Source organism: Neodiprion pinetum, chromosome 2 (assembly GCF_021155775.2).
Source record: "Neodiprion pinetum isolate iyNeoPine1 chromosome 2, iyNeoPine1.2, whole genome shotgun sequence".
NCBI classification, from domain to species: Eukaryota; Metazoa; Arthropoda; class Insecta; order Hymenoptera; family Diprionidae; genus Neodiprion; species Neodiprion pinetum.
In genome coordinates this window covers 24,441,197-24,458,177 of record NC_060233.1, presented here as the reverse complement: position 1 = coordinate 24,458,177, position 16,981 = coordinate 24,441,197, and the positions used below count along the sequence as shown (strand labels likewise).

The 16,981-nt window shown below is 36.1% G+C and overlaps 2 protein-coding genes and 1 long non-coding RNA gene across 7 annotated transcripts; 1 reads left to right on the top strand and 2 right to left on the bottom strand.

Moving 5' to 3' along the window:
* The first annotated feature begins 1,043 nt into the window (after positions 1-1,043).
* Positions 1,044-8,917, top strand: LOC124211006 (BRCA1-associated protein). Of its 2 annotated transcripts, XM_046609602.2 has the most exons (7): positions 1,045-1,269; positions 1,355-1,387; positions 1,656-1,950; positions 2,480-2,669; positions 3,169-3,487; positions 5,819-6,237; positions 6,329-8,917. In XM_046609602.2, the coding sequence occupies exons 3-7, from the start codon at positions 1,661-1,663 to the stop codon at positions 6,716-6,718; spliced, it is 1,608 nt and encodes a 535-aa protein (XP_046465558.1). In that variant the 5' UTR covers positions 1,045-1,269; positions 1,355-1,387; positions 1,656-1,660; the 3' UTR covers positions 6,719-8,917. The 2 variants fall into 2 exon arrangements, with proteins under 2 accessions (XP_046465557.1, XP_046465558.1); XM_046609601.2 differs by having other exon boundaries at positions 1,044-1,387.
* On the bottom strand, positions 2,544-10,295 carry LOC124211027 (uncharacterized). Of its 3 annotated transcripts, XR_006881357.2 has the most exons (5): positions 9,729-10,290; positions 6,549-6,765; positions 4,984-5,064; positions 4,486-4,581; positions 2,544-3,473 (listed from the first exon to the last, which is right to left on the bottom strand). It is a non-coding gene; the product is annotated as an uncharacterized lncRNA (long non-coding RNA). The 3 variants fall into 3 exon arrangements; XR_011176317.1 differs by lacking the exons at positions 4,486-4,581; positions 4,984-5,064 and having other exon boundaries at positions 6,549-9,649; positions 9,729-10,295; XR_006881356.2 differs by lacking the exons at positions 4,486-4,581; positions 4,984-5,064 and having other exon boundaries at positions 9,729-10,281.
* A 340-nt stretch (positions 10,296-10,635) lies between these two features.
* LOC124211017 (uncharacterized) lies at positions 10,636-13,133 on the bottom strand. Of its 2 annotated transcripts, none has more exons than XM_046609636.2 (5): positions 12,894-13,133; positions 12,598-12,804; positions 12,284-12,523; positions 12,108-12,203; positions 10,636-11,938 (listed from the first exon to the last, which is right to left on the bottom strand). In XM_046609636.2, the coding sequence occupies exons 1-5, from the start codon at positions 12,968-12,970 to the stop codon at positions 11,713-11,715; spliced, it is 846 nt and encodes a 281-aa protein (XP_046465592.1). In that variant the 5' UTR covers positions 12,971-13,133; the 3' UTR covers positions 10,636-11,712. The 2 variants fall into 2 exon arrangements, with proteins under 2 accessions (XP_046465592.1, XP_046465593.1); XM_046609637.2 differs by having other exon boundaries at positions 10,641-11,938; positions 12,284-12,511; positions 12,894-13,129.
* Positions 13,134-16,981: the final 3,848 nt, after the last annotated feature.

Below are 16,981 nucleotides of genomic sequence, written 5' to 3'. Positions count from 1 at the left end.
AAGTGATAGGGGAAAACTGCTGCTGCTGCCATGCTTTTTACTGCTCATGAAATAGCACCCCGAGAGATAAATGATCGTTGACAGCACTGGGAACTAATTTTGGAACGCACCCTCAGTAGCAGTTGGATTCACCTTTTGGGATGCGTTTCGAAATTAGCTGGCAGCGCTCATGGTCTTACATACAGAGATTACATACAGGCCTGGCAACGAAGCCAATTTTCTACAGAGCGGCGTGGTTCTCTTGCTGTCCGTGGTTTTTAGTGTTTGAAATAGCCATGTCGCGGCACTGCTATCTAGGGATGAACGTGGGGCAGGGATGATAGGGATGAAAATGTGCCAATAATAATATTATTATTATGTTGGCGTTGCATTGCGCACGCGTTGATTATCCACCCCTCGATCACAACGCTGACCTGGCGGCCACAAAGTGAGATAAATAACCGGCCGTGAAATGAACCATCCCCACTACCTTCGTTGCCAGACCTGTATGTAAGACCGTGGCAGCGCTGGTTTCGGTTCTTGGATTGGAATTTTGAATGCACTAGACATGCGCAAAAAATTTTATTGTATCAGCTTGCTCAATAATTTACGTGAATGAGATACAGCCTTTTCCCATCGACGTAAGCGTTCCTCCTACGGGATAGATGTTAAAAGAAAGCGTTATAAGATTCCAAACAATCCTGTGAGCTAGTCGTACAGTTACGGATTCTCGTGCCAAGCATTGTTGAGGTTAATTGAGACATTAGTTCAAATTACATTACTTACCGTACATGGTCAAAAAACACTAACTTGTTTTCTGCTGTGAATTTTATTTCTTAAACGTTTCTTAACGTATCCTGTTCAACACCTGTGTGTAGAACAATGTGTACTCATTTGTTCAGAAAGTAATATTAAAAGTTTTGCGCGCGTGTATCGCGATTAAATTTCCAATGCAACAGAAGATATCAGCGCTGCAAGTGGCGCTATCTACTACAATCTGCCGACCAGAAGGTGTCCCACCTTTGGCATCGCAAAATACAGAGTTATGTCTTCTCATGGTCTTCTCCCGTCTTCCTGCCTGACTTTTGCGATGATAGCCAATCATGGCCAATAGTGTCAGCTTTGGCAAAGTACAGAATTTAGTTGTCATTTGCACTGTTCACATCTGAACGCAAACAACATTTAATAAGTAAATAACCGCGGAGGGCCATGACAGTTTAACGAACAATATCTCGTCATTCGCCACCGTTATTGTCATCCGTTGGACAAGGGATGGAAAAGATGTGAACTGTACGTTTTTTTCATCGGTTGCAAAACCTTCGATTATGTGTAATGTCTTCTCAAATATTGGTATCTCTCTGTGTGATTCGCATAGAAATTGAAGATCAAGATTCACAAAAAAGTCCTGGTGAGTTTGCAATAATAGTTATCCCATATTTAAATGATAGTTATCCTTAATGTTAGGTTAGGTTCAACAAAACATTCAATCTTCATTTCACATCACTCCCATTCGTCTCACTTATTGAAAATTAAACAAACTATATTATCTTCTATAATTCACGATATCTGAGCTCTAACCACTTCTTTAGTCCAGATTATTTTCGAGACCTACTTCTCTATTTATGAATATCGATTCTGGCTTCATATAAAAATCTCTAACGTCTCTTTATATTAAGGTGCAATGGCTGCTAGAAAAATGCGAGGCTGCCGAGAGCCCAAGGATGTGAAGGTTGAGAGCTATGCGAGCATTGTCGAAGGTCCGAGTCCACTTCTCTCGTCTCGTGGGCCAGGAAAATCCAACTCATCATCCAGAGCAAATTCTGAAGAAGCTCACAATTCTGCCACTCCTGTTTCTGGGCCTGCTGAAGGTGATGGAGCAGTGGCACGAACATCCCCCGATCAAATAAATTTCATTTCTGGAAATCCTTTTGTCGAAGTCACGAAGGGAATTCTACACCTGTTCAAAGAGGAGTAAGAACTCAGATTATGCCCTTAGCATCTTAAAACTTTCCCCTGATTTTATGTAAGTCAATAGAATTGTACAATTGTTTCAATGAGAATCTACTCTCATATATCTTCGTTCATATGAATCCCTATATTCGTAGTTCGTTCCCTCTCATCACACATTGTAATAATTCGATGTGTAATATTTCAACGTCTAGCTTGTAGCTCTATAAACTACTAGTTAGTTACTAGTAAGTTAAACTACTTATTTACACGAATTCTATAATTTCAATTTAAAGAAACTATATCTACGGTATTCATTAAATCATTTGCTTTTAATGATCATTTTCCAGTAATTCACAAACATAGAGAACAATTGATATATTGCCATTTCGAGGAATTTTGTTCAAAGTTTTGGGATATTTGTAAAGCTAGTCCGGTTGTGAAACAAAATATTTGTCCATTGTTTAAACTGTGACTTTAGACCTTTTCGGCATCCAGCTCCTGAAACTAAGCAGTTGAAGCATCCTGCTGACAACAATTTTAAATTTTTCAGCGAGTTGACTGAAATGCATCAGGCAGCAGAACGAAGTCACACCATTTGTATTTTGTCTGTACCAGCAACAATGACGTGCCATGATCTGCTTACATTTACTGCTGCCTGTCACCAGGACATTCAACACTTTAGGATTATCAGAGATGGTAGTCCCAATCAATACATGGCTTTGCTGACGTTCCGATCAGCTGTTAGTATTTTGCATTTGATAGAACTTTATTTTGTCTACATTATAACAAATTTTTCGTCTTTATTAGACTACTAGTTTCAAGTGAAAAAATATTCGTACAAAATACTCTGACATATTAACATTTTAAAAGGTGCTATATCAATATTAAAGCGTAAATAGTAGGGCGTAACTTAGTTAAAGCGTAACTCAGGGTCTAGATAAACGCTAGAACATCTACTTACTTATAAAGTAATTCTCAATAGGTCAAACAATTTGCAGAAATAGTACAGTTTCTTCACTTATAGCAATTAAAAGAAAAACATGAGTCTTATAAAGATGTTTGAAATTGATTGCGTAGAATTTAAAAAAAAATGATTCTCATTAAAACGAATAATTTCTTCAATGTTTTAACCTTGAACAAATTTTGCATTTTTCAAGATCTATGTGTTATAAGTTTTTCTTTGATTCAAAGGTTTTATCAAGACATTATATCATGCCCAAATATCATTAATTATTTCAGGTGGCAGCAAGTGAGTTTTACGAGACATTTAACGGAGCTCCATATAATTCTTTAGAACCTGAAATTGTTTGTCACATGGTGTTCGTCTCCCGGGTTGAAGTAGGAGATGGTGGTTTGCCACTCGCAGGTCATACAGAGCTACCATCTTGTCCGGTCTGCCTGGAAAGAATGGATGAAAGCGTGGATGGAATTTTGACCATATTATGCAACCACGCTTTTCACTCCAGCTGCTTGGTCAAATGGGGTGATACCTCGTGTCCAGTCTGTCGCTACGCACAGACTCCGGAACCCTTAGCTGACAGTCACTGTATGGAATGTGGTGCGTAAGAAATGGTTTCCAAGAATTTCACGTAGAAGTTAATTATTAAAGATCTGTGAAAAGTAAACTCAAGTCAAAGATGTGTCGAATCAAAAGTTTAAAAAGCGTTTCATCTGGCTTATCTTGATGGGACAGCCTACCAACTTCCTACTCGAACGCGTTTTGAGCTCACAAAATATTAGTTATTATACACGGACCCTAATACCCTGTTACAAAGATGGCAAAATCATAAAATTACCACAACAACAGAGAAAGACTTCAGAATTACGACAAGTGGCACAGAATAGGTCTAGTAATAATAGAATGCATACTGGATTAATGGAAAGTCAAAGGTGCTTTTTGCACCAACTATTTAAAGGCAGATGTGCAAACAATATTGAGGAAATGCAAATTGTCATATGCCAGCATACCTAAGGGGGAACATGGAAATAGACCGCCAGAAAAATGAGAAATATGTGGATTTCGGGAATTTTTATCTCCAAAACTGTTTTAAATCGATTTTCGATTAAATTAAATTAAAATTAAATCGTTTATTTTTTCCCGATTAATCTAGTATAATCGATTATTTGTCAAAAAAAGATTAATCGACCAACTCGATTATTTTTCCTCACAATCGGTTATTGTATTTTACTTCCATGAACAATGGAATACAATATTATTTTATGTGATTAAAGTATCAATTATTATCATTGTCTTACTTACTAAGTACCTATCTGATATAATAAATGGAAGATAAATGAAAATTTTCAGCTAAAATTGAAAAGTATTTTGAATGAAATTATAAATTATCAAAAAACTTTTCTACTATTAAGACTACATACTGAAATTTACAAAATTTCGGTTTGAAATGCAACGTTTTAAAAAAAACGAAATAATTGATTAATCTATTAATTTTTACCGATTCAGTCGAGTCGTATTCGATTATTTTTTTGAACTCGATTAATCGATGCATTTTTTTTAGCATAGTGGCCATTACTAGTATACATATGCACATTTACCATTTTTTTCATGGGGATTAAATCTGTCGAAGCGTTGTTGTTCTGGCTGGTGTAAAACGTGTTCCTCGCAGACATGGTTTGTGGTTCCCAGAATATCTGTAAAATGGCTAGAGCCATGAGATTCACATTTTCACAAAATGTTTTTAGACAGTTTTTTCTCGTGGTGTCAGAGCCTTTTTTTAGACATTTTTTTCAAGTTCATGTACGTTTTTTGTCCAAAATTTTCGACCTTTCTCAATCAATTAAGAGAAAACTAGTTCAATAAAAAAAAAATCCCGTCATGTGAACAAGGATAACTAACCAAAAACATTTCATGGAAATATTTAGCAAATCGGATGTGTCGTTTTCAAAATATTTTGTAAACCACAAATTGTACACAGAGCACACCTTTAACTCCGGTCATGAATAACAATGTTTCGTTAGAATGAATCATCATCAAAAAAATTTCTACACATGCCTGAATGTATACATAAAAAAATACTATTCTGATCGAATTACAAAATTGTTCCAGTATAAGCCAACTCCTAATTCTGCGACAGTATTTCAAGGTGTATAAGACGAGGATGAGTTTGGTAGGTGCTGTGAACAACAAAAAAATACCTCTGCTTATATTCGGAACAATACGGTAATAGTTTTTGAAATAAAAATTCCCAACATTCACCTATTTTACTTACTGTCTAAGTATGTGTTCCCCCCTTAGTGATTTATAACTGAGGGGGTTGAATTCAATCCCCCCACTAATCCCTTGGCATCAACTAGGTTGCTAAAACTATTAAACAAGCGAAATAAATCCTGGCAATCCCTAAAGGACTTCAGTGGGCAAACATTGAATGCCCTTGCGTCTTCCTGATAGTTGCGGTCAAAATGCCATATGTGAGGGCTAAATCTAAGTGCCAGATATCGTATATATCAGTGCTGGATAGCTGCAATCTACTTAAACGGCAATTTCTGATTAGGTGACCAAATTACTGAAGCACAAATTAGTTTGGACCTACCCAGCATATGATATAAAATGCATAGCGATTCAAGGAGCTTGTTTGTACAATAATTTTGCATAGGATGGGTTTGTGTAGTATCGGTGCATACTTCATAAAATGAACTAATTCATTAGAATCAGGCAAGCAGTATAGATTTTTCAATGAAAAAATTGTAGAATAACGTTATTTCTCTAATATTGGTAATATAATGAGATGCTTACAGTTCAAATACAATGTTTTTAAATTTTTTCCTGTGCCACAGAGATGTTTTTAGTTCAAACCTTTGTATTATCACGTCGACTACAGATATTTCCTGCACAAATTTATCAAAGGGTATTAGCCTGTACGTTTTTTAGGTGCGTGCAGTGATGCTCTTTGGATTTGCCTGATATGCGGCCACGTTGGCTGTTCTCGATATCACCAAGGACATGCTTTCGAACATTACCGAGATACGCACCATTGCTATGCAATGCAGTTGGGAAACAATCGCGTCTGGGACTACGTAGGAGATAATTTTGTCCACCGATTGCTGCAGGATAAAGATGGTAAAATGGTTGAAGGCAGTCGTGAAGGAGCCAAAAGTGAAGGAGCTGCCGTAGATGAGAAAGTTGACTCTGTTCAACTAGAATTCACGTATTTACTCACATCCCAGTTGGAAAGCCAGCGACAGTTCTTTGAGGAAAAACTCGGCCGACTGGAGCAACGCACAGTGAGCGAGAATTCAGAACTGCGCGAGAAGCTGGGTCAAATGTCTGACGAGAATGTCAAGTTCAAGGTAAAAGACAGGAATTTTCGCGTTATTTGTATAGGTTATCATTGCAATATTTTTGCTAAATTACTTTGTATTACTTGGCATTGCATTCCAGGAACAACTGAGTCTCGCAATCAAAGAAAAGCAATCATTGGAAAAACGTCTGCACCATTCGAGTACGAAGTTAACTCAGGCACTTTCTGAGCTGTCGGAAGAAAAGCAACTGAGCAAAGCACTTCAAACAAATCTTTCCTCGTGGCAAACCAAGCATAAGCAGTTACAATTGGAGTTTAACCAATACAAAGGAGCTCAGGAATTAGAAATGACTGATTTACGAGAGCAGCTTAGAGATGTGATGTTCTTCTTTGAAGCTCAGAAACAGATTGAAAACTCCGCTGACAAAGAGGAAATTGCCAGTGGACGCATAATCATTGGTCAAACTTCGAGTGCTCCAACCCCAGCCGCTAACACTCGAACCACGCGAAGACAACAGAAGAAACATTAATGTGGTCTTTACTGTGGCCAGTGGGATACCGATGACAAATTAAACTCCTAGGATAAACAAATGTTTCAATTATTGCGTTTTGAACGTAAAAATATCACAATTAACGAATCACACTGTAACGGTAAAATAATAACAAACATTAAATGGAAAAAACATTATCAGGAAATGAAATAGGAAAAAGCACGGTGTACGAATAATAGGTGGTCCGACTGCCCTATCCCCACAATGCTAAGGCTTGTGATTATTTTAGCATAATTCGTTGCACGCCCACCAGACGGCTACGGAGCTGTAAGACCATTGTAAACACTAATGGCGGAACGTAGTGTTCGAAACAAATCAATAACATAATATCTATAAAGTATAAAAAGAAACATTATTTAAATATGAGCAGGAGTTGTGTTTGTCACTGATGGTCACAAGACGAATGTGCGGAAAATATATCTTTTCACCGTTCCCAAAACAATTGATCTATACAGTAAATGGAGAGATACAATTGCTCTTACTGGGATAGTTTTAGAAAAGAATCAATACGTTTGCCAAAAAAATTTCAACTCTGATCAAATACTGCTGTAAGCACATAGAATCTGAGAATCGCTTTGTATACGAATCTACTGTGTCTGATATGATACAGAACTACAGCTTTTCATTTCCTTGCGAACAACACAATGATGAAATTGTATCATATATCATGCACTACTATATGACTATGAGAATGCGACAATGGGCGAAAATTTATTCTCAGGATGTTCTGAAGCAGAGCTGTGAGGAGAGAAAATTATCTAGGTTGATGAAAACTTAACGTTTAGCAGCTTGAAATTCATAGTGTTGATGCAATAGGATACTCGGAAAAAGCAGTTTTTTTTACCCGAATATTGTTAGAATTGCAAAATAAGCGAAACACAATGTTTTAACCAACCTCGAAAATTACGTAGTGTGGTTTACTGTTTTTGAAAGGTTCGACTCCTCAAAATTGAAACTTTTTTCGATTATTTTGTTGCGTCAATGTGATGAACCTCAACCTCATAGGTTTATTATGACTTCTATTTATTTTATATTGCTTTATATGTTTCATGTATTTCATAATTTGATATTATATTCGTATTTTATGTTTTAGACTGCAACTTCTCATATTTTTGTAAATATGACACGCTCATCTCATGATTAATCTTAAATTACCCTCCTCTCTTTCGAACACTGCATGCCGCCATTATTGTTTACACTGGTCTTACAGACCCGTAGCTGTCTGGTAGAGAAGTATCGAATTGCGCAAAAATAATCACAGCCTCCGAGCCGCAGCCGGACCACCTATTATTCTTAAACCGTGGGAAGAAGCAATGCCAATAGTCAAGAGATGGAATAATACGAGTGACATAGTACTATGCATAATAAATCGTACAAAATAAGTATAAAGTATTTAATATACAGACATCAACATTATTTTCTTATATTCAACACTACGCAGTTTTATTTTTAAATTCTAATTACCCAGCTTGTATAGACTGTACCCCCTATAAATAAATTATTTGTTTTTTAAAGTAGTTTGCATCGTTGATTTATTTTAGTTGATTTTCTTTTTCATTTATAAAATACCGATAATGTAATGGGGATATACATAAATAATAGGAATAAGTCAATAAGAAATTTAAACATAACACTTGAATTTTCTAGTCGCTATTATAACGTTTTTGCAAAAGAAAAGGTCAGATAGAGACGTTGAATTATTGAATATCTCATCATTTTGCTTTGATCGAGGCAATAGCGATAAGTTTTTTACTTAACCGTTGCTGCCAATCCATTCTACCGAGGAATCATTCTGCGCACCATTGTAATTCAAGCATTATTATTGACCAGCATTGTTTTTCAAACTTTATACCATTTAATTTGGTATCTTATTTTGAAGCTTACTTTTACTCTCTTTGGCATTAAATTCAGATAAATAGTTTTTCAAGTCCTCAATTAGATTGTAGGGTAGAATTTTGCTAGGCAAACTGAATCAATCTAAATCTAGAATTGTTAAATAACTTCAGTTAAAAATGTCTTTAAATTTAATTTTAGTTGACGGTGTCATCTGGCTAGCTAGTTGCACGATAACTTAAAACCAAATTCAATTTTACACTGTTTATAGGGTCCTACGCTAAGACTGAAAGCTTGTGAATCTCCATTTACCTCAATTATTTCTGCATTTCATGTTAGCATAGTCTGGAGCAAAAAAAATCTCATTTTGAGATTGGAAAATTATTTGGAAAAAAATCTTCATGAACTTCATTAAAAATTAGATATTCAGTTATTTTGATGGAACAAGGGACACAATCTTGAATCCAATCAGTCAATGACATTACTCTAAAACATGATTGTCCTTGAAGCTAATTGTGACGTTAAGGCGCATTTTGAGAAAGTTGATTTTCAACTTGTGTCACAGGATGTGATCTACGTTCCTGAGTTCTACGCTTCTGATTAGATTTTCTTTGTTTCGAACCGCACTAACATGAAATACAGAAATCATTTTAATAAATCTAATATTACTTGAATTTTCAATTTGAGTATTAGGTTCCTTTCATTTATTTAATCGATCATCATTGAAAATTTGTGAAATGAACTCTGATAATCATTGAAAATTTTTTAATAGTAGTAGCAATAACTTATTGATCGGAAAAAATACATTGACTGTCAACTATTTGTAAACTTTGTTGAACTATATTCGAGAAAAAAAAGATTCACAGTTCTATTACAGATATTGAGATATTTAAATTTCTTGAACGCTCGGTTTAATGTCTCATTTTCAAAAGTGATAAAATTTAATATTACTGCCTTAAATCACAAGAGAGTGAGTTGCTTAGTTGCTTGAAAGTGGCAATGATCTTTGTACGTGTGATAAATTGAATAGGCAGATAACAGTGAATATTAGAGATGTAATTATTTTGGCTGTATCACCTGTTGATGGAAAAAAATTTCATTGTTATTTCTAATGTACGAAATAATAAAAGTGATCAAATAAAGTGTTCCCACCTACCTGCTGCGTTTCTTCCAAGCACCCATCATTTAAACAGATTTCTCATTTCAGTCGAATAAAGCCAATTTTCAAAGAGTATTAGCATCAACTTTCCGAGTCACTACCTCGACTGTTTGAGATTCTAACCTCAAAAGTTCGTACGAACTACACATGTGACTTATAAAGATAGACTGATTGTGAGCGCTCTTATTAGCTGCTTGAACAAACATTGAAAGGACAGAAATATGCCGCGAGTACTCCTTTCTCTGACGATATTTGTGGCGGGGATCGAGGCGGTAGAGGAGAATGAGGCGAAATTATGCGCCTATATCTATAGCTGTTCCACTTCCACTGCTCCGTTGTCTCCCACCATGAGGCCGATTGAAAAGAGAGCAGTACTCCCGCTATATTTCTGTCCTTTATAGGTATGTAATTCTCTGTGCCTCTTATGGGAGCGCTCAGTCTATCTTTATAAGCCTATGGAACACCTATGGAACTACATCGCCGCCAGAAACAGAGTTTGACAGCTGAAACTCGGAGTGGCCAGTCTGCCCGAGCAGCCGATAAAACTCGCGCATGCGCATTGTATGTATAGTTTCAAGGTCTATAAGACCGTGGTCTGTATCTAAGACTGTGGCTGGGTCATGGTTGGGTATCTTACATTGGTTGATTGGCATGGAGGCAATGATTGGAGACAATATATTATCCATATATTATCATAGCCCAAGTCCTGAGAAGGTTAATGTGATGAGTGGTTTTTACGCAGTCGATACAAATTGTTAGCAGTAAATTGTTAAGTCTGAGAATGTAGATTTATAATAAATACCAACTATTGAAGACAAACGACTATGATTGAATAGGTGAAGTGAAAATAGTTTATTCACGTTTATTTGAAGTATTACTCAACGCTATTAAATATCAATATGGGATATAATTATTATCACTAGGAGAATAAGAAAATGGGGAAGCTTTAGTTATAAGCTCTGCTTCGTTAAAAACGTGCTGCATATTAGAGTCAACGGATATTAGTAAATAAAATATTAAATAAATCATATTCCACTCATTCCTATTCAGAATCGGCATTGTTAAGATCCTTCTCATACTTTTTCTAGATTGTCTCTTCTCATTCTTTTGGTGCTTAGCTCTTATACGTAAATAAATCTTAAAAATCATCTGTAGTAACTCTGCTCTATGTTTCTTAGAGTTTGAAGTATGATTGAAAGGCAGCAGATTATCTGGTATTTGTAATAAACTATTCATGTATATTTTAATAATAATACCTCTAGTCGAAGTGTACAAACTTCTGAAGTTCCTTTTAACAATTTTACAAATCTCAACGACATCTTCGCAAGCTTTGACTAGAGATAGACTATCTCTGTCTTTTTTCAGTAGTAAAGTAGATTTACTAACTGTGTGTGTCAACAGTACAAGGCAATTGTAATATTTGTACCTTTTTAGCAATAATCTGGTTAAGAAACCAGTCAAATATTCATCAATCTCTTCAATATATTTCTTATTAGTTCCTGTACCATAAAAATTCATTTATTGACAAATTGTAATCCATATTTCTAATAATACCTTCAGCATTCCATTGTAAATTAGTTTCATCGTTTGATGGACTAGATAAGTTCTCAGGAGGTATATGAACAAGTTCAGTTTTACGCAAACAAGTACAATAATGCCTTTTGTGACTTTTATTGCAAGATTTCCCAAAACCTACTCTATTTGAGTATTCGTTGAAATAGAAAATAAACATTCAAATGTTTTCATTCATTTGGTATAACTGAAAATTAAATTAAGAATAATTACATGATTTTAACTTCTGTTGACTTACAGAGTTTATATTAAGAAAAATATATAGAATAATGTACAGTTTCAAAGTAGGTATACAGAGTAAAATCCACATATTTGACAGACATTTTTCAAGTTTCATCACTTTTCACATACAAAGATACAATCACTTACTTCCAAAATATTTGACACTTTTTATGTGATATACTTCTTGTTAGTCATACTTATGAGCAAAGTCTTTAAATTTTTTTTTACTCCTACAATGACGAGCATTTTTCAATCTCAGATTCCTATTCTTCTTGTGTAATTGTCTTATCTCTAATTGAGCTTTCAACACCAGTTGTTGTAGAAGAAAATTATTCGAAGTATTTATTGCACTAAGGTCAATGTTAGCTACTGACCTCTTTAGTACAGTGTTTGCGATGAGAGTCGCATCATTTCTGAAATGGCAAGTAATTTTTATGTAAGAAATATACATCAATGAAATTCATGTTAATTCTATGAAGATATTAAGTTAAAATGCAAGAATCTTGAAAATCTTTTCTTAGTTACTGCAGATACACTATCCTACAAACATCTACTAATTGACTATCATATCAGAGCACTTACTTTCCAATAATGAATGAGTCACATTCATATTGTGTGCATTTCGAACATTTTGGTAGAGGCTCAGTTTGTTTATTCACATTTTCATTGGAACTGGTACTGAAAATAATTTAGATCATATGTGTATTTTTATGCATCGTATAAAACTTCATAATAATTACAAAAAATTTTATACTTACTTCATACAATTCATAGCTTGTGGACATTCATTGCCACTTTCAGAATCTCCTGCATTTATTGGTTCTTGTTGTTCTTCGTCATTAATTGAACTGACTGGATTGGGTCGAGATGTGGTTAAACGATGTGATGAATTATGTGAGATTTGCAAGTTAGCACTCCAATCGATTGAGTTGCCAGGTACATCATTTTGCTGTTCCGTTTGACAGTCTTGATGGTTTGGTGGATTTCTAGAAAAATTCCTTACATTGACATTTAATTTTTTATGAATACTTCTTTGTATCAACAGAAAGTATGTAACCAATGTAAAATATACCTTGCATGCTTCTTCACTGTGTCAAATATACTTGGATAATGATCTTTTTTAATTCTCTTCAGTTTGCATAAACCACTGTAATAGAAAGCTTCTAGTTTGAAGTGCAAACTACAAACATACATAAATTTCTTTGGGTCTAATTTTACATTCTCAGCATTATTTATACTTTCTAACCATTTTCTTTGAATATCCTGATCCTTAGGCAATCTGGAACAAATTAAAGTAAAATTTTTTTTCTACAATGTGAATTAACCTCAAACTGTCATCATTCTATACATAATGTTGGTCGTGTTTACTTATGAAAACTAGCTTGGAATCCTTCTGGGTCATCACTCTGCAATTTACAACTAGGAACACAACATTTATGTGGCATTGTTAATAAATTTCTATTCTCACGAGTGCCAAAGATTCAAACCGGACGGGCAATTTATGTCTGAAAACAATCTCCTACTCAACGTATCAACAGCTGATTCGGTAGGAAAGGGAATCAGCCAATAAAATGCAGAGTGAGAGAGACAGAGTAGACCTAATATCACTGAGACTAGAGACAGGAGCACGAACTGCTACGCTAAATGGAAAGTGAAATACGTCATTAAAGATTGGGCGCTGGATGGCGCTGGAGGGCGCAAAAGGCTACGGTCGAGTGCTCGTCTATGGCGTCGTCCCAGCCGCCGGCATCGTCTAAATCATGGAGACTAGAGTAAAGGAGTCCGAACGGATATGGCTACCACTGCGGGCTCCGTCAGCGCGGTGATTTTGAATCGTCGATCCTCCCGTATGTATCCTATTCGTAACCGGGCGCTGGTATCGCTTGCGGATACATCTCGAACTACAAGATCTTTCATCGCTTTCACGATCCACTTTTCGACGATACCCCCATATGATTTCGGCCTCCTTACCTCCAGTCTCCATGGCTACGGCGCTAGACGTCCGGATAGTTTTGCCCTCGTGCCTTTGTGAATTGTGCCTTGTCGCGGTCCGCTCCCACCTCACACCAGCTCGAACTGGAGCTGTTTGAGCCCACTGGCGCTGCCTCGTGACCACGGTCTGACATACAGGTCTTAAAACTCATCGAAATTTACGTGGTGGGGGAAATACGCTTATGCTGCATTTTTTGTTTTTCGACGCTGCCGCTAGTTCGCACTGTCGTAAAGTAATGTTTGCAAACACAACCTCTAAATTTCCCAAATTTTTCGAATGTACGTAAAAATGGTGAAAATCGCATAAATCGTAATAAGACAATAAGTGGTGTGCGACGACGAACTATGCCAAAGCCATGTGTTATCCCGAAATGTAGAATGGGCTACAAGAGCGAAAAAGCCGAATGCTTAGTTTTCTGGGTTGTTTCATCAAAATCTTATTCAAATTCATTTGAACCGATAATACGGTTAGACAGAGATGATAGACCTGTTTCTACCTCTTTCCCAAACAAGCTATTTCATAAGCGTTCAGCCCACACCACTAGAGTTTCCAGACCTGTATGTATGACCGTGCTCGTGACTATACATTTATGTTCACTCAACTGAACCGCAGTTCGTGCTCCTGTCTCTAGTCTCCATGCCTAATATATATTTCTCTTTCTTTCGTCAGTTCGGTTCACATTCGTGTGACGTCGAGCGGCCATTCCTGAAATTTCCAGAAGTTAGTCAGTGGAGTTCGTTGACAAAAATATAGCTAGACGCACAATCAGTAGTTTTGGTTCACCAAATCCCGATTAAGCATTGAAATAGACTGAGCAACTCGATTCAATCGGCCGATTCAGATAAACCAAGATCAATTCCTAATAGGTGATTAATAATTGGGATTACTTACTTTTGAAACGTCGATTTCCGCTGAGGTGTAGCTCCGTCGCGATCAGAACGCGAGAGGAAATAGGAGCTTGAATGCAACTAATTTTATTTAGAATTATTTGAAACATATTTTAAGGTATTTATTCTCTCAATAAACCGTTTACAGTGTACTAAATGTTGGATAATAATTATTTAAAAGTTACGATGGAGAAACGCTGGTTGTTCGGCCAGAACTAAGTTCTAAACAAAATGGAATATCTAATTGCGGGACAAAGAATAGTGGTTCAGAATTTCTAAAATGGCTTTTGAAAACGTAGCGTTATATACAAATGCTGGGTACCGAAAGACTAGGTACAGGAGGAGTCTACAGGTGGGACCTGTGGCACAAACTAAGAGAGCGTTATACAAAATCGATGTTTATAAGTCGTTAGAAAGGAATGTTAAATCCAGAAAAGCAACCGGATTATGTCACGAGACTGAATCGAGAACAAGATGTCAAGTCTGGGGGTACGATCCAAGAGAGCGTTATGACGCGTGGAGGCCTTATTTATTATATGTTCTTCTAATCCTCGTTTTTTTGTGGTACAGTAATGCTTCTTCTGTCGACTCCAATACCTAAGGCTAGAGCAGATCTACAGGGTTGTAGTGGTGTAGCCGTCGGAATGTGTGTGAGTTTCGATATTCATACTATGTTGTGTTAGTCTTATTTTGTAGCGTAGGCTTTCTCAAGGTCGCTGGGCTTCAATACGTTTTAAGTCTAGAATAAACTAGTTTACTTAGGTGTAATTGAATATTTGTATGTTTCATCAACTAACTGGAAAGACAATGACTTATCTATTGAATGTAATTGTTGCGTAATTAATATTTATATCAATTCTAAAATTGCATTATTGTAATTTTTACAAAGCTATTTTATTTATAATTCTTATCGGAATCAATATTACCAGATGGCTAGAAGAATTAGGTGTTAAATATTTAATGGTTGTTGTTCTAGGATTTATTCGTGTGTGCACAGGCATTTGGAATAGTTCTCTTTTACAATCAGTATTTCTTGTTGGAATTATTGACCTTGGGGGATTTCTGAGGATCATTCTAGCGAGTTGGTTGCTGGTTATTCAGCGTTGCTACGTATGCAATTTAGATTACTTTTTTGGAATTCTTACTGGTTTTGTAAAGAGTTGACCTTTTTGTACGTTGTTATGTTTAGTTCCCAAAATTGGTATAGATGCTATTGACCTAAAGGGTTTAAAGTTATTATAATGATGTATTCATCATCATACCTTTTGGATCAATGTTCAATTGCTTCCCGATACAGACTCACCCGGTGAATTCGTTTATATTCAGTGGTTTCGGTGTTGTGTCCCTGATATACTCTGTAGGCGTTCTGTGTGGTTCCATACGTTCCACATTAGAGATCTACATTGCATTCCAAACGTTACGTGTGCGATGCCCACAATACGGCGTTTCGGAAAGGATTCTATAGTTCATGCTAGATGGTTTGTATTCACGGTTCTGGAGGTTGTGTAGTCACAGGTTGTATGGATTATTCAGCAATGCGTTTAGCTTCATATTATATCGATTATATATCTATTGTAACGTGCAATATGTATATTGTATTGTAGAGTCTCATCTGCTACCAAAGCTATATGGTGTAGCGTGAGTTGCCTGTAGTGCGGCTCAAAACTGGGTGTTCACGAATGGTATTGTCAAGTATTATATAATGGTTGGATGTAATGGGGCTAGTCAATTATAGTACCAAAAAGATGATATTATAGTTTTGGGTAGTGCGAGGATCTCGTAATATGGTTTTACACTCGTATTAATGATTATTATTGTTACATACCATCTAGGGGCATTTTGGATAGTTAGACGGTTCTTCAAATGATCTGGTTACAGGATTCTCACACTTGGAGTTGAGTTAGCTGGATTAGTGATATAGAACAGTAATAAGGAATAAAATATATAAGCGTTTCAATCGGATGTTACATTCGGTTGCATTAGGCTGCGTTTCCATGACACGGAATTCACGGTGACGGAACGCTCAGTCGCGAATCAGAGCGTTTCTGTTTCTACCAGGAAATTTAAAAACTATCATTCTGGTTGGCTGCTGCTCCTTCCGCTCTTAATAATTCCGGTCCATGGGAACCAAGGACTTAACAGCAACGGAATCCGCGTACTCACACAACTGTGCAGTTAACCTATAAACACTATGCAAACAAATATTTTATTAGTACCGGAGGATAAAATATTCATAAAGCTGAAGCTGGAAGCCAAAATTAGCAGCCAAACATGCTTAATTTCTATCGAATAGGGTTATGCAATACAAATTTATATCCATAATTGTAGAAAAGTGTTACCTCTTTCTATGACATTAATCAATTTTCTCGATTTTTGGGCTTTAATGCCTCATTTTCATCAATGTCAGCACGCTTGGCTGCTAGTTTTTGCCTCATAAAATATTTTTGTATTCGATAATAATCAGTTGTAATAATGGATTCTCAAACGACTTTAATATCCATCTCCATATTAATTGTGAAATGGAAAAGAACAGGCCGAATATAGGTTATCAGTTGTAAACAAGTACAATTAATTAA

Coding starts and splice junctions, on each gene's coding strand:
- LOC124211006 (XM_046609601.2), top strand. CDS start 1,312: ATGTCTTCTCAAATATTGGTATCTCTCTGTGTGATTCGCATAGAAATT. Junction 1,388..1,655: donor AGATTCACAAAAAAGTCCTG/GTGAGTTTGCAA, acceptor CTTTATATTAAG/GTGCAATGGCTGCTAGAAAA. Junction 2,670..3,168: donor TGCTGACGTTCCGATCAGCT/GTTAGTATTTTG, acceptor TAATTATTTCAG/GTGGCAGCAAGTGAGTTTTA.
- LOC124211017 (XM_046609636.2), bottom strand. CDS start 12,970: ATGCCACATAAATGTTGTGTTCCTAGTTGTAAATTGCAGAGTGATGAC. Junction 12,805..12,893: donor TTCCAAGCTAGTTTTCATAA/GTAAACACGACC, acceptor AATTTGTTCCAG/ATTGCCTAAGGATCAGGATA. Junction 11,939..12,107: donor GACTCATTCATTATTGGAAA/GTAAGTGCTCTG, acceptor TTGCCATTTCAG/AAATGATGCGACTCTCATCG.